The 26,201-nt window shown below is 40.4% G+C and overlaps 3 protein-coding genes across 5 annotated transcripts; 2 read left to right on the forward strand and 1 right to left on the reverse strand.

Annotated features, from left to right (window-relative positions):
• Window positions 1-641: 641 nt before the first annotated feature.
• nbn (nibrin) lies at window positions 642-12,343 on the forward strand. 2 transcript variants are annotated; one of them, XM_029451580.1, is made up of 17 exons: window positions 642-821; window positions 2,337-2,458; window positions 3,168-3,295; window positions 3,713-3,872; window positions 3,963-4,066; window positions 4,181-4,298; window positions 5,488-5,678; window positions 5,804-5,904; window positions 6,040-6,172; window positions 6,282-6,490; window positions 7,206-7,371; window positions 7,521-8,094; window positions 8,240-8,323; window positions 8,702-8,839; window positions 9,217-9,330; window positions 9,412-9,461; window positions 12,063-12,343. In XM_029451580.1, the coding sequence occupies exons 1-17, from the start codon at window positions 791-793 to the stop codon at window positions 12,094-12,096; spliced, it is 2,457 nt and encodes an 818-aa protein (XP_029307440.1). In that variant the 5' UTR covers window positions 642-790; the 3' UTR covers window positions 12,097-12,343. The 2 variants fall into 2 exon arrangements, with proteins under 2 accessions (XP_029307440.1, XP_029307441.1); XM_029451581.1 differs by having other exon boundaries at window positions 8,243-8,323.
• A 64-nt stretch (window positions 12,344-12,407) lies between these two features.
• osgin2 (oxidative stress induced growth inhibitor family member 2) lies at window positions 12,408-19,722 on the reverse strand. Of its 2 annotated transcripts, none has more exons than XM_029451583.1 (6): window positions 19,622-19,722; window positions 17,021-17,113; window positions 16,749-16,885; window positions 16,471-16,662; window positions 16,266-16,357; window positions 12,408-16,174 (listed from the first exon to the last, which is right to left on the reverse strand). In XM_029451583.1, exons 2-6 carry the CDS (start codon window positions 17,085-17,087, stop codon window positions 14,992-14,994), a joined length of 1,671 nt encoding a protein of 556 aa, XP_029307443.1. In that variant the 5' UTR covers window positions 17,088-17,113; window positions 19,622-19,722; the 3' UTR covers window positions 12,408-14,991. The 2 variants fall into 2 exon arrangements, with proteins under 2 accessions (XP_029307443.1, XP_029307442.1); XM_029451582.1 differs by lacking the exon at window positions 19,622-19,722 and adding an exon at window positions 19,431-19,511.
• A 1,082-nt stretch (window positions 19,723-20,804) lies between these two features.
• Window positions 20,805-26,194, forward strand: gtpbp10 (GTP-binding protein 10 (putative)). The gene is given in 11 exon segments (XM_029450643.1): window positions 20,805-20,939; window positions 21,875-22,068; window positions 22,230-22,321; window positions 22,527-22,671; window positions 22,783-22,856; window positions 22,981-23,033; window positions 23,129-23,236; window positions 23,501-23,578; window positions 23,763-23,837; window positions 23,839-23,887; window positions 25,094-26,194. Coding segments are annotated over 11 exon segments (1,113 nt in total). The 5' UTR covers window positions 20,805-20,906; the 3' UTR covers window positions 25,306-26,194.
• The last annotated feature ends 7 nt before the right edge of the window (window positions 26,195-26,201 follow it).

The following is a 26,201-nucleotide window of genomic DNA, read 5'->3' on the forward strand; positions in this document are numbered from 1 at the left end:
ATTTAATGCTAATGATGAAAGTTTCATGATACTAAGCAACGACAGGAAAAACACATCATTTATGAAAAAATGACAAAATCAGGAGGTTGCCCAGAAATATTGCTCGATTGCTGAGACCTTGTTCCATAAACACATATGTTTAGATTTCTTAACGATTAATTTTTTTTAATTAATGTTTTATCCAAATTCTCAAGAATCAGTGATACAGCTTATGAATTCCACACGGGATCAACAAAGTCTTATCTCAACCAAAAATAGTACATCATAATCTAATGTAGGCCTATTTGTTGATTGTATTTGTATTATTAATCAGAATCAGAAAGTATATAAAGTTATCACTTAAATATACAATATTTGCTTCTGAATTGTACTGCATTTGAAGTATAAAGAAGCAGAAACTGCAAATACTCAAGTAAAGCACAAGCCAACCGTATTTGTAGTCTACCTTCCACCACTTTTCCTCTTTATATTGATTATTTCCTCTTGTAGCGCACCAGTGAGTGTTAGTGTCATCATGACCAATCATTTTCTTCAGAAATTTACAATATTACTTTAATAATAACAGATTAATTATAATTTGTAAAAGGTTCACTAACCTTTGTTGAATTAGGGCTAAGACTTTTATTTTGAAAAGACTGCAGTGGCGCAGCGTTATTACGTCACGCGGTGGCGCGCCTTGTTGATGATTTTGCTGTAAATGTTGTTACTGTTAGTCTTAACATGTTGCATTAACGTTACTTCTAACTTACTGGTGGTTTGAATATAAGAAAAGGCAACAAAAGGCAGTAAAATGTGGATACTGACACCCCTGGAGCCTGGAGGTAACTTTTTCTGTCGTGGCTGATTTTAATGCTAGCTTATCACACAGCTAGCAAGTAAAGTTAAAGTTAGCTGTGTTCTTTATACGTAAAGTTATAATAAAAACAACTTGTAACGCTTCTTAACTGACCCACATGTGAGCGAATATGTTGTGTGGGTGTGATGAACTCTCAGTTAGCCATTATACTGCAGCAGTTATCATTTAATTTACAAGCTGTGCAGGAGTTTCGTTTCATGGCAAAGGTGCACGTGCAGTTCATTTAATGTTGCCCAAACATGCCACTGTTCAAAAGTTGGCCTAGATTGATTATTTTGTTTATTTGAGTGTCCTGCACCTACTTTGGGCTTACAAGACACTGGACAGCAACAATAACCAGGATGGTCACCAATCAAAACAAATTCTAAAAGAGCATTTCAAAACAGTGTTTCCATAACAAACAGACTTGTAAAGTCGTTGCCATTAATTTTCTATAAATCTTGCTAAGACTTTTTATTCATCACTCAATAACCTTTTTTTTTTTGTCAACATGCATGAAATAGATCCTAGACATTGAAGCATGCCGTGCGGGACCTATTATCTTCATTAGATGATAACATCAGTCAATGATTTAATGTTTTCTTAGTCATAACCTCCAAGAATCACACTTTAGGTGCAGACAGAACATTATTTGATTAATTGCTTTGAGTCATTTTGTAGGAATATTTTTCCAACTTCTCTTATGTGAGGATTTCATGGTTTCCCCAATCTTCTAAAATCGTAAACCGAATATATTTGGGTTTTGGACTTGATGGTTGGACAAAACAAAACATTTGAAGACGTCACCTTGGACTCTCAAATAATTATAATTGTCAGATTAAGTGATATTGAAGATCGCAGTTGCAGCCCTATTGATCTTAGAATTTGGCATTTTGCTTCTTGTTCCCCAAAAGATAATTTGCTGATTGGATAAATATTTGTCCTACAACATGTCCTGATCAGTAGAAAGCTGCAAGATGAGAAAAGTATGCAATAACATTGTTGAATATTGCAATAACGATATTGCTTGCTATAAATAAACGGGATATTAGTGTACTCAGTTCTGCCTTTCTGCTGCTAAAATACAACACATTGATTGTTGAATCAATAAATTAAGGAAATGAGAAAGCTTTTATTGAAATAAACATAAAAGGCACCAAAAAGAGGTCACATATTAAAGTAATTTTCTAATGAGACTCTTTAAAAATCCAAAAATGGAATTGTTCTTGTGTTGTGTGTTTATCGATAAAATACAGTGGAGCCCTAGCACAGTACTAGTATAACCTGGTGATATAGGTTGTTCCTAGTCATTAAGGTGACATTGCATTTTAATAATGAACATTTGGGAAATGGACTGCACCTATAATATAGTGCTCTCACACAGACACAGACACACAATTGTTTGATTTATCATTTAAATAGATGGGTTTGTAAAACCAGTTAGGTTGTGTGTTTGGAATTTTACACTAAAGGTCCATTACTTGCGTCCTGTCACTCACAGGTGAGACCCACTATCTCTGCTCCAGCAAAGAGTACGTGGTGGGCCGCAAGAACTGTGAAATCCTCCTACCCAACGACCAGTCCATCAGCAGGGCTCACGCTCATCTGACTGCTACTGACCAGGTGAGACAAAAAATGATTTCATTATTTAATGGTCTGACTGCATTACCAATTTATACATTTTTACTATATCATCCAACCCTTCCAACAGTGTACAGAGTAGATAGTAATCTGATTTAATAGTTGCCTGTGTGATGGCACTTCTGCACAGAAGGTGGTGCTGTTGCACAAGTCCAGCGCAACTGACAAACAATACAAATGTTGTCACTTTCAAGTGTAACACCTCCCAGTTTTAAAATAAGGGACTGCCCAGAGATTTGATATCCCCAGTAGTTAGTTAGATATGTTATTGTTTGTGTCATTCACATAATGGGGAATATTAAGCTTGTTGCCATTTCTAATGCACCCTTCTAACATAGGTTTTTCTTTTGATTCATATTTATCAGAATTCTCTGTGTTTTCATGTCTTTCTGTTTACTGTATGCATTTTGATTCATCAATTCAATTCAGTCTTGCAGTAATTCTCTATCTGTTGATACAGAACAAGTTATTTTTATTCTGGATGTCATCTGTTTAGCATGTAAATGAGGCTGTTAGTCCTCTCCATATGCTGTTACACTTTTAGATTTAATTGATTTTCCACGCTTAGGATACATTTCCATCTTATTTAAAAGGATGTGTTTCTTGTTGATACATGAATAATGGAACAGAAAGATAGTTTGTTTGACTGATGGACCATTTCTTGAGTTGCTCTTATGGATTTTATTTCTAGACCTTGACTCTAAAGGACAACTCCAAGTATGGTTCATTTGTCAACGGGCAGCGTGTGACAGAGAACACATCAGTGAACCTGAAGTCAGGAGACAGTGTGACATTTGGGGTTTTTCACAGCAAATTCAGGTAAGTAACTGAAACAACACCTGGCAGGTGATGTTTTGTATCACAGAGTCTGGCATCATCTTTTACATTTAATTGCACCAGTGTTCATTTTGACAGCAAATTTGAAGTTTTAGTCATAAATGCCATGTTGTCATATTTAAGTCATCTGAATGTTTTTAGTTTTGTTCCCGTTTTAGTTGATTTAAATCTACAATAGATTAAGTAAACTGAAATATAATGGGTTTAGTTAAAGTGTAATTGATTTCTCCTGGAGGTAACCTCATCAACCTCATTTTATTACGTAAGGGCATTAAGGTTCGATGGGAACGAGAAATACAGACACAGATTTAACAGTTGTTATATGAAACATGTCTTTATTTGTCTTAAAATTCAATACACATAAAACCAAGTGCCTTCATCATCCCTTCTTCATCTCAGTGTGGACCATCAGAAGCCAGTGGTGTGTACGTCATGTTTGGACAATGATGGCAAGGCGTCGCTCTCTCAGGCCCTGTTGGCTTTGGGTGGAAAGCTGGTCAACACCTGGACTCAGGACTGCACCCACCTGGCCATGCTCTCTGCTAAAGTCACCATCAAGGTCGGGACCAGACTGTTGTATTCTCTTCAGCACATGTGACGTGTTTGTCCCTGAATATGTTTTTGACGTTCTTCCTGTTTTCCTAATTAGACTATTTCCGCTCTGCTGTGCTGTCGTCCCATCGTGAAGCCAGAGTTCTTCTTCGAGCTCAGCAGAGCTGCTCAGCAACAATTGCCCCTTCCTAAAGCTGAAAGGTGCAACACGATCCATCCTTCTGTATGCACATTGACACTGAGGATGAACTGAACATCAGAGGCCACACTGAACCAAACATTATCTTACTATCTGTGCTGTTGATTGTTTTTAAGTTTCATCCCTGAGATTGATGAACCCAGCTTGAGTAAAGAGGACGTTAACCTTGGAGTGGTTCCAGTTCGCAAACAGCTCTTCACCGGAAAGACCTTCATATTCCTCAGTGCCAAACAAGTACGTCTCCTTCTTTCTTTGCGATGACCTTATATTGCTTCCCTGCTCTGCTAACAACTAGGTCACAGAATAGCAGGGTTTCAGGTGATCAGTTGTTATTGCTCTGCAGCATTCCTCCTGGCTCCAGGACAACAAAACACATGAGGTTTATAGAAATGACCACTTGTTATAGGCTGTGTAACTGCCCATCAGCCTGCTTGTTTTTCTGTCATTAGCTTCAGAAATGATGGAAAGTCACATGGTCTCGTCAGCGTCTTGTTTATCATCTAAACATCAGTTGCCAGGCAGTCGACTCGGCAGCCCGGACATCCTCTGGGAGACTCGCTGCTCCTGGAGAACTGCAACTAATGATTGTTTCTAGATGAATAGAATAGATGATAGTTCATAAATGTAGAATTTAAGTGGCTCATCATCACTTCCAAATGCATCTTCTCCTCCCCAGACAATTATGTCCATTACACTACTTATCGTAGCGCAAAGTTTTATTGGAATAGTTTTACATAGTATCATCAGCAGGCAAATAAGTAACTATTTCATACTTAATAAAAAAGATGATTAATTAATTGACTAATCATTTCAGCATTTTACTGGTATGTCTTTACCCTTTACCCAAATAAAAAAGAAGATTTCCCAAACACACTTATCCCTTAGGCGTGATTCATCTAAAAAGAGTTGGCGCTCCGGTCACTAGGACCTTTCTCGAAGACATAACAACAATCCATACTTGCATGATAATCCACAGGCGTATTAGAGGTGTGTCCATGATCACACACAAAAATAGCACTCGCTCACGATCTCCCTCAGCTATCAGACCATACAACATCCATATAGGTTGATGCACATTCAAAATCCCTTTGACGTTATCTCCCGGAGAGCAAACTCTTCAAACTGTAATGTGTTTTGCAATGTAAATTGTATTTGACTATTATCGCATTATGAGTGAGCGTGTCTGCATTTTCCATTACGTGTACACGAGTAACAGCCTTACAGAATCTTCTCTGGAACAAATGCTTTTACAATAACTAAAATATTTATGAATGGCTCATAGGATTGAGCCCTCTATCTTACATGAGGATAAATATAAGAATGTTATTGTCAGTAGACACACAGTCACTGCTGTCTCGCTGGTCTGCTATACAGACAAACATCCACGGTTGTGTAATGTAATGCTCTTCTGTGTTGTTTGCAGCTGAAGCGCCTGAGTGCAGCCGTGAGTTTTGGAGGTGGCCGGTGCCAGCTGCTGGCGGTGGGCTCTCTGCCCCGAAACCTGCTGGAGTGTCAACAGAGCTGTGTGGTCGATGTTACGACAGGCAGCTCCCAACCTCTGCTTCCTTCCTCTACTGCAGATTGGGCACACTCTGTGAAGAATATTGTTCAAAGGTTAGCACAAACAGTCTTTCTGTAGAAAATCACTCAATAGAGTATTTCGTCACTTTGTTTTTCAAAGTGATGATTTGTGAACATTTTAAAACTCACTGGCATTTGTCCTTTTTCTGCCGACACAGAAAAGGCCTCAGAGTCATCACAGAGTCTGAAATTGGTTTGGCCGCCATCTATGCTTCCTGTGACAAGTACTGCAATCCATGTAGTCTAACACCTGACTCAGGTGGGTAACACCTGACTCAGGTGCATGACAAGACAGAAAAGCACTGATTGCTCTCTTTTTTGTTTTCCTTTTTATATCATCTTTCTCTTGCGTTATCATTTTTCTTTGATTTGTTTTGACCTTTTTACGTTTCAGAGTCAGCCCCAAAAGAGCAACCCAGAATCCTGAGTGCTTCGCTGTCACAGAGCATGGCAGTGGAGGAGACTGTGTTACCTGCAGCATCTCAGAACATCACAGCTTATGCAGTCAACACAGAGCCATCACAAGGGTGCTGACGAGCACTCACAGACACGCAGCTATTATTATGTGTGAAAGTATTCCAACTTTTCATTCTTGTTCTCGGAATCCTTATGTGTGTAATTGTACTCATTTATCAGGACGGAGCTATTTAAAGGAACAACGGTGATGTCAGTAGGGGAGACTCCTGAGAGGAAGCAAAACCAGAAGGGCAGTGAGCTCCATGGATCCAAACCTGTAGCTCCGAAGACGACCTCTCAGTGCATCGTGGCTGATACGATGAGCTCGTCGTTCAACACTGTAGAGGACACGGCCTCACAGAGGAAGAAGCCTGAGTTCAAACCGAGAGGTAGCTGCATGAATGATTAAGGGATGCACTGATCTAAAGTCCGACAGGCATTGAACACGTAACATATGCCGGACTGTTCGAAGAGCGGCTGCTGCAAAACTACGCTTTATTTCTTACACAGCCTTCTGTAGTGTGTAGATCTGAACTTACTCATTTTACACAAACTATGTGAAACGTTTCACAGCGCTTTGCTGGGTCCAAAAACTGAAGAGACAATCCTTCAGCTCAAACGAAATCTCACCGTCTTGTTTTGCCTGTGACTCACACAACCGTACGCCAGATGTGCACTGCAGCCAGTAAAAGGATACATTCTGCGGCACATCTGCCCCGTAAACGGTCCGCGTCCGTTACGTCTTCAATGTTGCCAAAGACATACAGTTACCAATTTAGGAGTGGCAAATACTTCAACATGTTTATTCAGTAGCTTCTGAGATATAGTATGTTAATTAGTGAGCCTGAGGAGTGCTGGTAGGCAGATTTTGTTACTTTTGGACAGAGCCAGGCTAGCTGTTTCCTCTTTCCAGTTTCTATGCTAAGCTAAGCAATCGCACTGCAGGCGTAGTGGACAGATATTGTGAGGGTGGTTTTTGTTGTTGTCCTTGAGATTGCTTTTAGCTTTGAAAGGCGCTTTATAAATACAATTTATTATTATTAATCTTCTCATCACATCAGCTGAATGCCTGTAATGCTGTAACAATCAATCTATGTTTTGCAGTTTCAGGTGCAGGCAGTAGTGGCATTAGGTCCAAGCCATCCCCTCCCAGGACTAATGGTGGCACAAAGACAGTCCTACAGAAGCAATCTCCTCAGAAACAGAACATCTCTGCACAAGCTTCCCCACAGAAGCAATCGACTCTGACCAATTTCTTTACCAAGAAAAGGTAAATATCAGCTCTTTAAAGCGGGTTAAAGGACTATATCAGTGTGTTATGTTGGTAAAAATGTAGTGCACTAATTGTACAAGTAACATACCTTCAACTGGCAAAAAAATAAGATGAAACTCTTCCCTTCGTTTCATCCTGTCATCAAGGCCTTTGGAGGACAAGCTCATCGCTGCCATGTCAGAGCCAAAACGGCCTTTACTGGAATCATCCCTCAGCATCCGGGCACCAAACACTTCATCCACGTCTGAAGAAATGTCTTCCTGTTCAGACAGAGACCCTGAGACAGCTGATCTGTTTGTACCACGGTTAAAGGCTCAGCAGGAGCCACGGAGTAGAAAGAGGAAGGAGATGGAAGCGGAGATACAGATGGATGAACTGGAGTTTATTATGTCTGAGGATATGGACTGCTTTGATGAGCAACCCTCGGGTAATGAAGGCCAGCAAGCACCGCTAATAATGAGCAGTTCCACCGAACAGCAACGAGGTTTAAAGACAGTGGAGGCTGCGTCTTCAAGCAAGAGGCAGCGGGTGGTCAAAGAGTCCAGTTCCCATAAGAACCAAACGACTGACCAGCATATCGTCTCCATCAAGACAGAGCCGGTTCAGCCTGTTGAATACAAGACAACTAATCACAAGTCCAGCAAACCTCCAAAAGTGTCACCTGCCAATACTAGTACAGACATAACGCCTTTTGAAGATAACGAGGCGTCTTTCATTGAGGTGAAGATTTACTGTCTTTTGTACATCCAGTCATTTAGAGAAAAGATATTAAAACTCTCAGCACACTCTTCTGCTTCACTTCTCAGTTTTATATTTAATCAGGTTTCACTACTACTGCACATTTTTCACCCTTTTTTTATTCCAGCAGGATTCAGAACTACTCAAAGCAGATATTTGCCAGCCTGCAGAAGAGACTAAGAAACCGGTTACAATCAAACAGGAGGTCCAAGTAAGTTTGTTTTCTAGCTTTATTTGATTGTCCAAATTTGAGTTTTCATTCACTGTAAAGCTAGGGACAGATATTGGATGCATCTCAGTCAACTTAAAAAAAAAATATTCACTTAAAATATCCCATATGCAGTGTTATCTATAACGAATTAACGAAATTCAAAAGATCCTTATCAAAAATGTTTATTAAAAAAACAAATGATTTATTGTTCTCAGATTCTTTAACTCTCAAATATTGGCATTGGCTTCATCCAGCTGTTATTGTTGTTTAAATCACCTTAGTTTTATTTTTTATATATTGTACAACATCAATCTATGCTAGAAAGAATATTAACTGTCCATCAGACAAAGGTTGATTTACTAATGTGCTGTTTTACAGGAGTCAAAGATTGATGAAGACCTTCCTAAAAAGCTGGTTTTAGTGGAGTTTAGATCTCTCACTGTGAGTGCACCTCCCAAAACCAAACCACAGAGGATGCAGAACATATACGCTAAGAACTTCAAATGCTTCCGCAAGGTAACACTACGATGCATCTTACACAACAAAAACAGTCGAGGTTCATTTGAAATTTAGAAAAAGCACTTCAAATAGATAATGTAGTGATGTATTCAGTTGTAGCTGCATGTGTGCCAACAGATGTTCTCTAGATATTTTGTCATCCACTAATTATACACAAATTATACAACAAAGTTCCATTATTTGTTGTGAGAAATGCATCTTATGTCTTTGTTAGTTTAAGAGATGATCATGTTTGTCCTGATGAAAACATTGTGTCCAATAACGGGATGCACACAGTATGGTCAACATCTACTTTTAAATCCCCACCACAAAGTTTGCCTCATGTACTGAATCCTTTCTTCTTTCATATAAATGTCCTCGTGTGCATGTGACAGGTCGGCGTGTCAGGTGCAGCGGTCTCAGCCCACATCATCGGAGGGTCTGATCTGCTGGTTCACAACAGGGGCAAAAACACTGACCTGGATGAATGGCTGAAAGATGCAGCTATGGTACTATTTTCACTTTGTCTCTCTTATGTGTCTGACCGGTCCGAGCCTTGCATTCATGATTTGAGCCTGTGTTTGATTCAGGAGGAGCGTCAGAGCAAACGGGACGAGAGTGCTGGAGATGACCTCTTTCGGTGAGAAACTGGATTTTATTTGCTGTAATATGTTTAGTGACTTTGTTACCTCCTCAATTTAAACCCCCTAAAAATCATTTCATCTTACCTTCCTTTTTTTCATTAGGTCGTCATTTACAAGTAAAACAGTGGCTCATTCTTATAAACCGTATAATACTGATATTATTGATCATTAGCAATTATTTGATACCTTTTAGTTACTGTCTCGTTTGTTACCTGTGTCTTGAAAGACAAAAAAAACCTCAGCATGACTTATTCATATGGTATCGACGAGGTCCCCAAACTCCTGCAACGATGTAAATAGAAAGTGATTCCAAAGATATTTAATTTATATTCTTCAAAAACTAATTTATAATAAAGAAATGATTGAAAGTCCTAATTTCACCTCCTCCTACACCAGGGGTCGGGAACCTATGGCTCTTTCGATAACGCGATATGGCTCGCAGACAATTTTGAGCTGACATTTTTTAACTTAACAAGTAATAAATAATTATACTGTGTCATTTTAAAGTAAAACATTTAGCAGCGGATTTGTTTTTAGTTCTCCCCTCTCCTTTCCTCGTGTGTGTGTGTGTGTGTGTGTGTGTGTGTGTGTGTGTGTGTGTGTGTGTGTGTGTGTGTGTGTGTGTGTGTGTGTGTGTGTGTGTGTGTGTGTGTGTGTGTGTGTGTGGTGGAGCCCCGCCCGTCGCGAAACTGCGCAAAGCAAGCAGTAGACCGGGGGGGGGTCAAACTCATTCACAGAGGGCCAACATTAAAAACTGGGACTACGTCGAGGGCCAAACACAGTCCACATTTATTGAACAGGATACACATGAAGTGCAAAAAGATATGGAACATATTTAAGTTAACTGCAAACGGATTGCTGAGCAGTTCAATTCAAATATCTGAGCTGCAAAGTCGGCAAATGCGCTCAGTTGATCAGCAGAATGCTGTCGGGAACAAAGCGGTGTGACCAAAGTTTCCTTCTGCATCAGAGTCTCCCACAGGCAGCTCGGCTTGGAACGCTCTCACTGCATCACACATGTCCGTGATCACACGGCCCTGAAGCTGCAGGTTTAACAGTGAGATGCTTCGTTGTGTCGCACAAACAGTCCAGCTCACATCGTCCCAGAGATCTGTGGTGTGTTTCCCTTTGCTTTCCAAAAACTTTCATTTCATTCACATATTTAGATACTTCCTCAAATGTCTTTTCCCGTGGTTGTGCCATGCATTGATTTAATTACCAAAACCGGCGGGCCAGTTATGACATATGATATTTTCTCGCGGGCCGGATATAATTGCCTTGAGTTTGACACCCGTGCAGTAAACACTGAAACGTGCACATAAATAAGATAAATAACGTAAGCGTTTAGTTTATTTAATAAAAGAGCACGTGTTCAATGAAACACTGATACTGCTATTAGTACTCGGAGACGTGTTGTTCTTAAAAAATGCACGCATAAAGTTACGTTCAAATTTATATATTTTTATATATGGCTCTCAAGGAAATACATAAAAAAAATATTTGGCTTTTATGGCTCTCTCAGCCAAAAAGGTTCCCGACCCCTGTCCTACACCAACAATGAAATATTCTCATATCATTTAATAGCATACATTGTTTACTGAGGTCATAGCGTGTTTGTTAGGAATTCTGTTTCAAATAATACAAAATGAAACAATATTGTAGATTAAACAGGTGGCATTTGCAATTCTGGGGAAAGATTGTTGATATTTGAATTTAACACCCAGACGACATTTGGTTCAGCCCTAATGGATCCATCCAATGCACTTTCTTTGTTTGCCATTTACAGAGCCGGTGCTGTGTATGAGCACCAGACTTTTTACAGCTAGCGTACGTGAGGAAAAAAGGTTTATGGGATTAGAATCACAGACTCCACCTTTTAATGTTATCTTGTTACTTTAATGCGTCCAATGTTACTTTGTCCCCTTTTTTGGACATTGAAATTGAGGTAAAACCCTAAATGTACACTGTAACTCTTGTACTACACTTGCCTGCTCCCTCACTTTGCAGAGTCAGGGTGGTAAAAATCCTCTAAAATAAAGAGTCTGTCTGCAAAGTCTCAGTCATTATAATCAAGTGCAGACATTATATAATTAACTGAGAATTAAGGGTCACTGTAGCTTCAATTTACCCAATCAGAGTTTGAGTAATTCTTTCGTCACAAGGGGTTGTCAGGGTAACAGAGATGATGTAAGCTGGCGCTGCTGTCGCAGCCGTGTTTTCTTTGACTAAGCAGAAAAAAGTCTGAGATTGAGTTTGTGTGTGTGTGTGTGTGTGTGTGTGTCAAAGCTGAGCTGTTTGATCACTGATTCATGCTCAGCCACTCATGCGTATCCAGACTGCTGCTAAGAAAACAATCCAGTATTTTTTTGGTAGGTCGAAACTAAATTTCCAGACGTGGTTTATAGGAAGCCTGTTTGCTTTAACCTGTTCAAACACTGTCCTCGTTTTACAGCGCTTAATTTGGGCTGTTTTTATTGTTTGTTCAAATGCCTCTCAGGACATTGAGGAATGATCCATGAGGAATTTGTTAAAAGCCCATCCTGACATGGACAGACCTGTGAGATAAAAACATTTCTGTGTGTGTGTGTGTTTTATAGGTACAACCCCACCAAACTAACCAGGAGAAGATGAAATGCCTTCATCTTAATGTCCTACAGAGGGCATTCATTTCAAAGGCACAGGAAGTATGTCAAACTCCATCAACAGCCCAGAAATAGTTCAACAGATAATTCCTAATATCTGTATTTCAGCTGTACTTGCTTTAGAACTGCTAGATCAGAAATGTTTTGTCAATGTTTTACTATTGCTGTTCTTCTTGTGCTTTCTATGTATAAAAGTCACAAATTAAACCACTGACAGCCAGCATTGTAACAAAACAGTCTCATGTTGAGAGATTTTTTTTCTCAAAGTTTTATTTGTCAATAATAAAAAAATGTGAATTACAAAACATTAAAAACTCTTCAATTGTACAAGAGAGCATTACAACTCTACATGCTGAAAGCAGCTTTCCTTCGATTTGAAGTTAAGACCAAATGTGTTCCCTGTTTTTAGCTGAACTAAAAAACTTAGGGATTCAAGTTGCCGTTTCTTAAACGATCTCCGATGAGCCTCCAGGCACTTTTACAGATTGAAAACTGTTCAGATGAGTCGTCGTCATGCCAAATCATTTCTGGGCCTTTCTGTGTGGATAGTTGAAGCCCACCTGTCTATTCATACTCGAGGCAAGGGCCACCACGTATGAGTTGAGGGTTGACTCTACTTTACTGCAGTAAAGCAGCAGAGTGCCACAATAAAAAAGGGGACTGGCCTACACAGTCCTTTTCCCTAAATTGCTATGGAATTATTTTTCTCATTACTTTGTGATTAAAGAATCGTTCTACTAAGTACTTGCGCGTTGCTTTCTAAAATCCATACAAATCTGTATCAAAATGTTAAATATATGGATAGACACACAATAAACCGGTTGGTGCTTCACTAAGCGAGCATATTGCTCTTGGAGTTGAAAGCGGTGGATAGTAGTGTCCGACCTCGATCATATTTCAAAACGATAAAAGTTATTTCCACTTTTCTCTGCGTTGCTTAAATGTACTCTTCCCACGTCTGTCCTTATAGCACTTTTCTGTCTTCTGCTCACAGCAGCAGCTGCTAGGCCAGAGTTCATGCCTGCATGCATATATTTAATATTCATATCAAAACAATATTCAGAAGTCAGTGAAAAAAGCAAATAATAATTCAGCTAAAATTCAATATTTAACACAAGTAACAACATTTTCACTAGTTAACTCTTATATGATTACCAAAACTTATACAGTAAAGTGTTAAACTACTAACTGTTAGTGGGAAAAGTAATGTGACTACAGTAACGTCTTATATTAGTAATGCATTACCCCCAACACTGAATCTGACTACCATATTGTATTGAAGGGGGCAGAAGAAAAAGATCCCCACACAGTGATGTCACATCACAATAAACAAACCATGAGCATGAGCAGCACACAAAAGATATTATGCATATCGGATCACACTCTTGCATACATTATTTCAATGACAGAGGAAGGAAAATATAGTGGAAATAAAGAATAGATTGCTACAGTCTCTGCTCACAACTTCTAAACTCTTATTTGACACGTGGCTGTTTGCTGTGTTTTAAAAAATGGAAGAATAATTGTACACATACATGTGGAGTTTGGAAATATGAAAATAACACACTGTAGAAAATAGGAAGAAACAAATTAGCCCTACAAGTCCTCCTTCTCATATCGATCATGTGATTTGGGAATTCACCTGGGTTGGTGTCGCTCAGAAATAGTTGTGGGAGAAGTCCGACGTGGCAATTTCAATGTAGTGTCAAGTAAACAAAGTTGTGTGGCACGTTTCACAATATTAAAGAAGCATGATAAGACTACAGTGATAGACATTAAGTGATTGACATATTGCCCACATGCACACAGGTAGATTGAAAAGTTCTAAGATGCATGCTAAAAAAATGGTATCTAATTATAAAAAATACAAAGAGGATGCTAAGGTTTGGTTTGCTAAAAATATTAAAATAAATAAATGAGCTTGTATGATTGTAAAAATGGGTATTTTGAAAGTGTGCTTTTCTGTTTTGTCCTTTTTAAAAGCCCGTTCTCTCGATGAGTATCTATAATGGTTTAGATTCAGATGAGCTGCCACTGACTGGCCAACATATCAAGAAAATGTGCACAAATTATTGTAATTGTTGCCTTTTAGATAAATGGATTGTGAAGGCAAGAATTGTAATATTTCACTATAATCTAGTCATGACCCAAGAATACATTCAGATCTGCAAGTGAAATAGTTTGCATAGAAAGCCTTTCAGTAGCACTAAAGCAACAGTTCAGATTTATTAGACTTTTCTAACTTTGTTTAGGTAAATGGCTCCAACTAACTTCAATAGCACCTAAACAAAGAATCTTCAGAAGAAAAGAAAGTAGGCTCAGAATAATCAGGAACGTTAAGATTGCTTAGCCATGAACTTGTTTGGTCACAAGTTCTGAGATAATCTTGTGTGCGTCCACTATTACAAACACTCCCCGCTCCAGGTTGTATAACTATAAGCTATAATTTGCATGGAGAATGAGCACAGTGTTACTTTTGAGCATTAAAAGCTAAAATGAGACTTAAAGTGTGATACGGAAGACATGTAACTGTTAGTAAATGGATTGAAAGACACATGGTGAACGAATAAATAACCCTGATGAAAATAAGGTCCCATTCAGTTGTGAGGTTACAGATTGACTAAGAAACATTGGCACATGGTAGCATGGACTTCTGGGGACTTCTTATGAAGTCAGACAAGACTCTTGAAAGCTGTCATTTGTTTCTTAATTAGAAACTAATTAATGTACATCCATTGTCTTTTTGGTCTCAGAAAGTTGTAAAAATGCCATAGATTTGATGAGAAAACTGCCTAAATGATTAAAACATATTAAAATGCTTGTTTTCATCTTCACCTATTACATCAGTTGGTAAGCGCTTGAAAACTGCACCCTTCACGGTGTTCTAAATGAAGTTATTTCCTCCATTGCTGATCAGCTTCCCTTTCTTCTTGAGTCTCTTCAGCAGACACGAGGCGATGCCTAAAGCGCCACCCTTCAAAAAGCGAACAAAGTTGTCTCCCACCAGTGGCCCCATGGCAAACAGACCTGGCTCCTTTATACACTCATAAGTGAAGGGGTGGATGTCAATGGGGTTCTGTGTGCAGGAGATGGGTTTTGTTGGATCTTGACCCAGGTACTGGCCCTGCCCCTTCAAGAAAAACAAGTTTGGGTTGGTCCCGATCAGCACTAGGACCATCGAGATCTTGAATGCCTTGAGGGAGTTGTTCCCTTGCAGCAAACACTTCATGTCAGACTGGAAGGACACCACGCAGTGTTCAGGGAAACTGGTGTAGTCAGGAAACAGGCTGACACATGCAGTACCAGCCATGTTACCTGCGGCAAGTTGGGGCTTTGGGCACATCTTGGCACATACTGAAGAGGCAATACTTACTGCCTGGGGTCTGTTTGAAGCAGAGGAGGGAGCTATGTTTGTGTAGGTCTGAGAGCACATCATGTTGTAGACTTTGTGGTACTCTGGGTACAAGGTCTTGGGCAGCTGTTTGAAGATGAGGTCTGGGTTGTCTACATTCTTTCGAAAGACATGCAGTACTCTGATGTTGCTGTTACAAGCGCACAGAACTGCATCTGCAGCACTTAAACCAGCACCTACAATTAAAACTGGATCGGAGTTCATATCCAGTTTTCTCCGGCTTACGGCCAAACCCAGTTCTGAGATACTGTGGAATACAAACGGTAAGTCCTCCCCCTCTGCACCTAATCGAACTGGTGAATCGGACGCACCGGTGGCTAGAACTACATTCTCAGCAAACAGAGAGAAGGGGACATGCGTGTCGCTCTGCACCTGCTGGTATCCCCTTACTTCCCAGAGAGCCCCCCCCCCTCCCTTGTTTATACACTTATCTCCATTACCCTCAAAGCCTTCATTCCCACCATCTCCCACGCCTCCACCCCCTTGATCAGTTTGCCCATTTTCCAGACCTTCCCCCTCTTGCCCCCGGCAGAGTTTCTGAACAGAGGTCACGTAGGTGTTGTCGACAAAATTATTTTGGAGGCCCTTTAGCTTCCCATAGTTACGGTAATAGGATGAGATCTCCTCTGGGGTGGCTCTGTCACTGGTTACATCCCTAGAGAGAAGAGAGAGACGATGAGGAAAGAGGTAGCACAGAATTAAGCCGAGACTTCAGCCATGTCTTTGTTGTCAACCTCCCTCAGTACCTGCGTTTCCCGTTAGTCAAGTCCCTGTAGTTAACCCCAGGAAGCTCCATCCAGATGCCAAGACTAATAGTCAGCATTGAACCTTCCATTGCCTGAGGAAAGAAGAGAAGGGTAGAGGTGAATGCAATGTCAGGGACGGACAAAAACGATTGGCAGAAAATATGGATCGTTAAAAGGGTGTGGCAGACTAAACCTTGTGTCTTACATGCCAAGCACCTCCAGGTGTGGACCTCCCCAGAACCAGATGTGGGATGTGTTGCTGCTTGTCCCTCCTCCACTGAAGGACAGGGGGGAACTCGTAGCCAAAATCAGCATTGGGGTGCAAAAGTGTATCAAAAAGCACAGCCACAGGGTTCCTCGACCTCCCCTCGAGACCTTCACTCAAATATTCCAGATCCTGCAACAACAAAAACATCCCTATCATGACACACCTGAGGGGCCGTGATCACATGTACATGTGCAGGGAATTCATAGTTGTTTTGCCTGTTCAGTGATGGATAGGTGCTTGGTCTCCTGCAGTTTCCTGTATAGTATCGGGTTTGGGTGGACAGTTGCTGTATCTAGGTAGGGCTTGTGTCCACTCAGCAGGTAGGACAGACAAATACCTGATGGGCCATTGCCTAAAAACAGACCCAGGTTTGGGAAATTGAGGATTAGCATCACAAAAGAGCACACAGCATTGCATGACACAAGTTAGATTGAGAAAGATCCTTTTGAACCATTAAAGGTCAGGAGGTTAAGGGCAAAACTGTTACCTATGATAACCACAGGGACAGTGGTTGGGTGCTCTTGTGGCAGAGTGGTCTCTTCCAGAAGAGGCATGGCTGCAGCCTGGGCCAGAGCCGCCACTGAGGATGAACGATAGAAATTAGAAGAAAGGTCCAGACATTTCTGCAGCAGTCCATTTGATACTCTACTAAAAGCAGAGGCCCGTTTGTGCTTTGTCCCCCCCACTGCTTCCATGTATCTGTGTCAGATTATTTGAACAGGTCCAAACCGGCTTGCTGTCTTTGTGTCTGCCAATGTTGTTGTTGTCTGATGTTAGCTTAGATTCTGTCACCATCATCAGCTGACTCGCACACACACTGAACGAGGGGAGAAAAACGTTATTCATCCTGTTATTGTGCTTCCACAAACAGCGATGACCCTCCCTGTCTGTCTGGGGCTTCACACACGTGGAAACACCCCGCCACAACACAACGTGCCCCAAGCTTTTCTCTTTGCCGTCCCGCCAACGTCCACACACCCCCTGTCCTATCAAACATGGCCTGCGGCTAGTCTAGTCTCTGTTAACCCCGGTGCCGCTTCCCAAACAAAAGGGAGTCCTGGTCAGATTTATGTAGGCTTGGGTCTGTTGTTAAACGTTGCCGTTGAGCATGTGTAGTGTGTGTTTGTGTGTTACACGACAGTGCCATTGTGTGCCCGCCGGGCAGCAAATCCCCCCTGATCACTCCTCCGAGTGGGCCCTAATCCCACTGGGCCTGTTTATGTCTTTACCGCCTCTTTCAACAGCAGTGGGGTGAGAATGTGGTGCTGGCATGCTGACAGAACTCCTCCTCTCATACCCACCACCACCACCACCACACACACACACACACACACACTCACTCACACTCCCGCCAAAACATTTCACACCAGCCACATTTAGCAGTGCGGACTTGCCCCAGTTTCATACTAACCAAAACACTGCCCACACCACCTTTGTCTTACATCCCAAAACTGTGGCTCGCTTCTCTTAAAACTCCCATGTCTATCTGCTGCCAGTGGTGTCCGCCTCATTTCACGTGCACCCCTCCATCCCTCCCTCCCTCCCTCCCTGTCTGACCTGTGTCTGTAACTGGTTGTCTTTGGTCGCTGGCTTGTTTACCCTTTTCATTGAAAGCACTGGGATTCCAAACATTGCCTGCCCTGTTTGGAGAATGCCGTCCCCCCAGTTGGCAGGCCGATACTGGTAGTTCCATGCCACTGGCCATTTTCACAAACCCCAAAGTGTTTACAGTCAAAACTGTTTGTTTTTTTCACTATGCACATCTTTAAATCAGTGCAAATGAGTACCTTACTGTATATGGATTTCAGGGGATCCCATCTAATCCACAAGAATTCATTCTAATTTAAGATTAGACTGTTATTTGTCAAAATGTTCCACCAATAAACAGTATGGGAACAGTTTGTATGACAAAACAATACACATTTAAAAGGTCCAATTACTAGCTTTTTGGAGCTTTTAACTGCGTCTCCTGTCGTAATCAGAAAATGGAACAAGATGATTTAATCACACAGCATGTGTGTGTGTGTGCCTTTGACGGATGCAAATTCCACAAGATGCAACAACAGTCCTGTACATGTGGTTTCCCAATCTTTTTATTATTTTTTATTGTTATGGTGACAAATTCAGGAGTAAATAATGAACATAGATTTGGTGCTTTATTTACAGTATTTGACATTTAATTAAACTCTATTTAAAAACAAAGTAAAACACAGTTACAGTGCAGATCACCCAAACCTGCCCTGCTTTACCTGAGAGGATAACACAATATATTCACAGCTAAAATGTGATATTAATAGAAATGTTGAATTCATTGTTTGTTGCTAGTTTTTGGTTTGTTGTACTGGTTTCATGCGCCTACATGTGCGCGTTGTGCAGCATGTGTGGAGAGGAAGGACCATACTTTTCTAGAACATAGCGTACTGTGCACTATATATGGAAAACAAATTAAAGTCAATGTTACACTTTTAAAATTTAGTGTGGTCAATAGAGTAACAAATGCCTTTTTGTCGTTCATTTTGATCACACGCTTGAAAATATTAAAGATTTCTCTTTTTTTCTGATGTACAGGTTTGAAAGGTGCGTTTGATTTCCCCAGGCCTACAACTATAGCCTCATCTTCGCAAAATTAGATTAATTTAAAACCAGCACTAGATTGTTCACATATGTGTGTGCATGTTGCTGCAGTACAAGCTAGTGGAGGAGCTGGATGATGTAGCAGTCTGTTACCCCATCATCCTCATGGGCTCAAACCTCCAACTACACATCACACACTCCTGATTCCAAACAGCGGTCCTTGCAGGCACAAGGAGCACATGCGACAAGCGGCTATGTCACCGTCATTGCATAATTTAGGTCAAACACAAACTCACGGGCACCGGCAACACAGGATCTCTTACCGCGTTGTGATGTATCTCTACGTGTCCAAGCCGCGTCCTGTTATCACGACCCACAGCTACGTTTCTAACCGTATAAATAGGCATACACTGGTGGGAGGACCTATCCAACTGTACAGGCTCTTGAATGAGATAATAAGCCAACCTCTCTCTCGTCATCACACACACACACACACACACGCACACACACTTACCTCCGTGCAGTTGAATCCGAGCAGACCTGGTTTATTCAGGTCTGACCAACCTGTACATTTCGACTGGGAAGTGGATGTTCTGTGTGTGTGTGTGTGTGTGTGGGTGCGTGCGTGTGTGTGTGTGCGCGCGTGCGTGTGTGTGGACAGAGAGAAACTGGGTCCTTCATTTGCTTTTGTCGTCACATGCGCAAATCACTCTGCACCGGCAGGCGTGAAGAAGCGAGCCGGAAGATCAGAGCATCTCTCAGCATCCTCACAGCGCCGCCGACACTGCTGCTCGGAGGGCTTACAGTGGAAAGTTTTATTTTTCAAGAATTGCATTGTCGAAATGTTAGTAATAATTATTTATTTCTATTTGCGAACTTGCTGGGAGCACAACGTGATTTCCATAGACAGCAATACAAATAAAGAAGAACAGCACACAGAGTCCACATAGAAATGTATAAATAAATCAGCCAAATGGTAGAACAAAACAAAATACATTTAAAATCAGGTGGTTGCACAACAGAGCTGTATAATTTCAACAGATGAGACTAGTAAAAGCAAAAGACTAGCAAAAAGGCAAGTCTGTAAAAATGTGAAGTAAGACATGATTTAAAAGCAGGAACAGTGCTCAGGGCAATGCTCAGGGCAATGCTGCTTCTACCAATATATTCAAGGCATGTTGTGGGCCCCTGCAAGCTGTGATATGTTTTATATCCCACTATATAAAAGTGTTGGACAGAATTAACAACATATCAGTGATTTTGCTGTTCTTGGGTGGTGAGGCTGAAGCTGAACAAATTCCTAACTAATTATACATGATCCACATGCTCTCATGAGTAGGCTGCATTTGGACTGTAAAGGGAGGAACCGTTGATACATTTTCCACCTGACAAAACGACCTACCTTTTGTCCATTTTGATATTTCCTTTACAGCACTTTTATTTGGTTGGTAGCTCATTCTGATAGAGCAGCTGACATGCACAACTTTTATAAACCATACATGTAAAATATTAAGTAAAGGGAAAGTGTCGTTTATCTTGGGATTTAACATCATAAGTATTCATTATCTATTTGTGTATTTGCAGGGGCTACAACCTGGTATAATTCTTTAATATGCAACAACAACAAAAAAGGACCATGTTCCCGGCAGCTGTCACTCAGCCCCGCGGAGTCCCGCCTCTTTGGTTCATGATCCAATAAACTGAGAGGAACTCACCGCTTCCGGTCACACATACAAACGCATGTAATCTAGCCGCTAGCTCAGTCAACAACACAAAAAGTGGTTAAAACGTCACTGAAAATGGTCCAGCTCAGTAGAATCTGCTTCCGTAAAGTAAGTACTGTAGCAGACATCATTTTAGTCACATTAAAATAATTCAACAGTGTCCGTTTACTAACAAATGCAATGGTGACATTGGCTGGTAAGCTAACTGTTAGCTAGCTCATGCTAACTGCTGTCAAAACATTCACATTGACTAACTTGTCTCTAGCTGCTATTTGCGTTTTCATCTTTATATGATGCTAGCCATGCATTGCCAACAAGGATATATTTGAAGCATGAAAGTCATGCTTGGCCTTGTAAATAGACTTTATTGTGTCACCCCTGACATTTTATTAATTACTGATTCAACACCCTCATTATGTCAAATAAACAATCCCAACTCAAGGTCCACTTACTAGCTTTTTCCTGAGCTTTCAACCTTCATAGAGATGGATCTGTTGACATTCAAGCCCAGTAGCTGTTACGATTTCATCTTTAGCTCTTTGTTATTGCCCATGTTGTTTTAAGGGTTAAAAATGCAGCAGTTTGCAAAAAAGATGTCAGGCAACTAATTATTGTTTATTTTACATAATGAGAATGAGGGCGTTAAATCATTCATTCACAAAATATCAGGGATGGCACAACTAAAAAGTTAAATCCATTTCCAAAAATATTAAAATGCTAGGGTTCAGGTGACCAGATAGCTTTTATTAAACAATACAATAAATACCTGAATTATTATCAATAAAATCACTAATTGTTATTACAAGTATGATAGGCTTACACTTCCAAGTTTCCCATAACTCAATTTGACCATTGTCAAATGTCATCCTACAGTATCTCTTTCTTACATTACTGCCATATGTCAATGAATGTTGTTTATAAAAATGTAAACATTTTTATTAGTTTAGGTCATTGATGCAGCTTTTTATTATTAGAGGTGTTGTCTCTATTGGTACTTGGATATATTTTGAATCTCATCACTGTCCCTTTTCTGCCTCCTGCAGTATGGAAACTTTGTGGAAAACCTCCGTATGTATGTCCGTGGAGGCGCTGGGGGCATGGGTCTACCCCGTCTTGGGGGACAGGGAGGAAACGGGGGAGATATTTGGGTGGTGGCGACAAAGAACGTGACCTTAAAGAAGGTCAAGGACATGTACCCAGTGAAGCGTTTTGTAGCTGGAACAGGAGCTAACAGCAGGTTTGTTTCTATAAATACAACTTAAGTTTCATTTAAAGTGCCACATCAAAATATCTGTTGGCCATCATTGGCTATCATTCATCAATCATTGACATCAGCTGATTTATGTTTGTCAGAGATCTGTTTTGCGTATTCAGTGTGTGAACTGTATTTATCGACAGTGTCCGAGCACTGAAAGGAGAGAGGGGGAAGGACAAGGAGATCGTGGCTCCTGTTGGTATCACAGTCACCACTGATGATGGCAAAATACTTGGTATGTCAAACTTATTTTTTGTAATGCAAAGCATATTCGGTGTATCAATTTTCAAATAGAGTCCTCACTTTGCATTGCGGTTGTATTCATGCTGTACATCATTTGTGGCAGAAAGCGAAGATGATCAGTAATCAAATGGGAGTAGCATAGCCAACTGATGTTGCAGTAAAAAGTCACATTTTTTATCAACCTTTCTCCTTCCAAGGTGACCTGAATAATGATGGTGATCGTCTGATGGTGGTGAAAGGAGGACATGGAGGCTCCCTCTACTCTCGCTTTAATCCCACTAAAGGTCAGATCAAACAAATAAGGCTGGACCTCAAACTCATCGCTGACCTGGGCCTTGTTGGGTGAGAGCAGAAACGGACCTGAAATAACATTTTGGTTCATTTCAACTGAGACTCAAACTGGCACAAATATTTATCTTAAATATCAGATTTTCTTGGTGCTCATTCACCCAGGTACCCAAATGCAGGAAAGTCCTCTCTCCTGACTGCCATGTCTAATGCCACACCTCAGATTGCAGACTATGCTTGTGAGTACGTACTACTACTACACACATGTACACATGTGTACTGTCTGCGTCAAATAATTATTTAGGTCAATATGCTGTGATCTTTTTGTTTAGTGGCATTTCTAATATCTTTGTTTTTTCACAGTCACAACTTTGAGGCCGGAGATCGGCAAACTGATGTATACAGATTACAAACAGGTTTGGGAATGCATATTGGTGTATTGTACTTTTAACTGTCCATTGAATTTGTTTCTTGTGGTGTTCTTATTATTATTATTTTATTGTTTTGGTAGATTTCCGTTGCTGATCTCCCCGGCCTGATCGAGGGAGCTCACTTAAACAAAGGCATGGGCCACAAGTTCCTTAAACATGTGGAGAGGACCAAGCAGCTCCTGTTTGTGGTGCGTAGTGGCAAAATAAATGAAAGGAAATTATTTCCAACATTATTTCATCAAACAAAAGGCAGCAATAATAAAAAGAATGATAGTTACGTTTTTTAAATTCCCTGAGTGCAATTTCGCAGTTTTTGCGATGTTTTGATCGTGCTAGTTGACATCGCAATGATGATTGAAAGAAGGTGTATATTGTGCATCCTTATCTTAGATGTAGTCAGAATAACCAGATAATGATGTAGTTTGATTTAGTTGTTCTTTGTCTGGCTGCAGGTAGATGTTTGCGGTTTCCAGCTGGCAAGTAAAACACCGTTTAGGTCGGCTTTTGAAGCTGTTCAACTTCTAACCAAGGTGAGGCTGATCATATGAAAGACTTTTAGTTCAAAAATATTTCATGATTTTCATAATAAAGCTCTAGTTGTAACTAAAGTTGTAACTTTTCCTCTCTTTGACTTGACTCCTGATCCATCCACCTCATGCACACCGTTTATTTACCTCCTTCGCCCTGTCATCCTCTTCTCACCACGGCCTCAAGGAGTTGGAGTTGTACAAAGAGGAGCTTGTATTGAAGCCTGCTTTACTGGTGGTGAACAAAATGGACCTGCCTGACTGCTGAGGACAAATTAGCAGAGCTGAAGGAGCAACTACAAAACCCAGACGGTAAATTTGGTGCATTTTTTTATTTATTATTATCTTTATAGTTTTTTTTAATGTATTTATGATGCATATGAAATTATGTATTTAAATATATACTTTTCTTTTGCACTATTGCATATCTTAACACCATGAATCCACCGAAAATGTTCTCAATATGTACTACGATTAAGGCTACTAAGATGTGAGATATTTGCCATTTAGAATAAGTGTCTTATTCAGGAGAATGGATATCAGCAGTAAATGTAAAAGCAGAATTTATAACATACCGTTACAGACATTTTAGCTCAACATCACCATGTAACAATGGTGGAATAGCAATCACCATTACGTTGAATTCAGTGGAAAAGTCCCCTGTAACGATGTACAACATTCACCTGTAAAGAGCTGCAGTTCGGGTGTCAGAGGGTGATGATGACTGTGTAGTAGCTCATCTGTTGTGACAACACTGGACATTCACTGGTGATTCAGGCAGCAACATATCCTAAAAGGATGAGGCATGTATGAGAGTTTTAATTTAATTTGACCCATAGCACCACTAGTGCAGCCACAAGGAAGTTGCCTTGTGTTTGACAGTTTCATATTGGTGCCAAATCATTCTTACGGTGCTCCCTCTAAAGAAGAATAAATTGTGTTTCAGGATCAGTCTGCTGCTCTTTTCTGAAAAAGTGTATAACCCAAGCCCAAAGAAACTTGAAAACAGAAAACAATTTATTTTCAAATGCTAAATGCTATCCCATCTGGATATTTTATTATATTACAAAATGTAACATTTTTACTTGAATGCCTCATTATGTATGCAGGTCAGTTTGATGAACTTGTGTAGAGTTGCAACTATGCACATTCTGAGATCTCTTGCTTTTTCTGTTTTCTATTATATTAAACTATTATACTAAACTCTTTTAGATGTTTAAAGACATCACCATGGGACAGTTTTCTAGCTTTTTATAGACCAAACCAAATCTAGAATAATGATCTGCAGATAATCGTTCGTAGCAGCCCGACTTCAGTGATACAAAAATGGAGTCATAGGAACGTTAGCCAGTGCCAGTTTAGGTGAAGACAGGAAAAATCGTTCAAATTGGGATCAATTGTAATAATAAAAGGGTTAACAGATATAGGACAATAACCTAGAAAGGTGCAGCAATAAAAAAGAATCACAACTATTTGTGTTGCCTGTAACATGTTAACAGGTATGTTTCCTTCCTACAGAGTTCTCTCATCTCATTCCTGATGACATGATACCAAAAAACTACATTAACTTCAAACACGTGATTCCTGTCTCTGCCTCCACTGGGTTCGGTGTTGATCGTTTGAAAAGTTGCATCCGGGAATCCCTTGATGAAGATGCAGCGATGGCAGTTGAAGCGATCCATCAAGAGAGGCTGCAGGCACTGAGGAACGACTCGCACAAACATGTGTGATGGACACTGACATACCTGTCACGCATTTCAGAGGGACCTGCAGTGAACGATGAGACAGATGACTCGTCTGCCAAAAAACTAATTGAACTTTATTGGCAGGCAAACGGCGTGACACTGAGAAACACCCGTGGCGACAGAAAACTGTCCATGGAAATAATGAAAGATGACTTTCTCACCAACCGTCTCAGCCTGAACATCCAATGTTGTCCACGAGTTGATCTGTGCTTGGAATACTTGCTTGTTTTGTCAGAGGTTGTTATCAAAATCTACGCCACAGTTAACGAGGTCCATCTTTATTCACAGATGATACAACAGATTTATATGCTTAACCATTAAAAGAATGCAAACGCAACAGCAGCACTATCTTTAAATCAAATTAAGTTTATTTATATAGCCCAATATCACAAATTATACATTTGTCTCAGTGTGCTTTACAGACTGTACAGGATACGACACCCTCTGTCCTTAGACCCTCGCATCGCACAAGGAAAAACTTCCTAAAAGAAACCCCATAATTAAAGGGGAAAAAATGGTCTTTAGTGCCAGATACAATACATTATACAGAATATACTATCAAAGGTGCACCAACCAGTGCTTTTCTATTTCATCTGGTTGCTCACGAAGATTAAGATTGTATTTTATTTATTGGTGTGTTGTGGGGATGCACCGATCCAACTTCTTCTCCCCATTACCAATTCTGATACCTCAACTCTGGGCGCAGGGATTACTGTGACGATAGTGGACACGCTGAATTGTTTGATGACAAAGAAACTGTATTTACTGTGGATCGGTCACGTGTGGCTAAATAAGGTCAGTATTGCATCAGCGTGTCCTGAGTGTGTTGCTCATTATGTTACACTAAACAATTAAAGCAAGTTTTTGTATACAGTACATTC

The sequence above is a fragment of the Cottoperca gobio genome, chromosome 16 (genome assembly GCF_900634415.1).
Source record: "Cottoperca gobio chromosome 16, fCotGob3.1, whole genome shotgun sequence".
NCBI classification, from domain to species: Eukaryota; Metazoa; Chordata; class Actinopteri; order Perciformes; family Bovichtidae; genus Cottoperca; species Cottoperca gobio.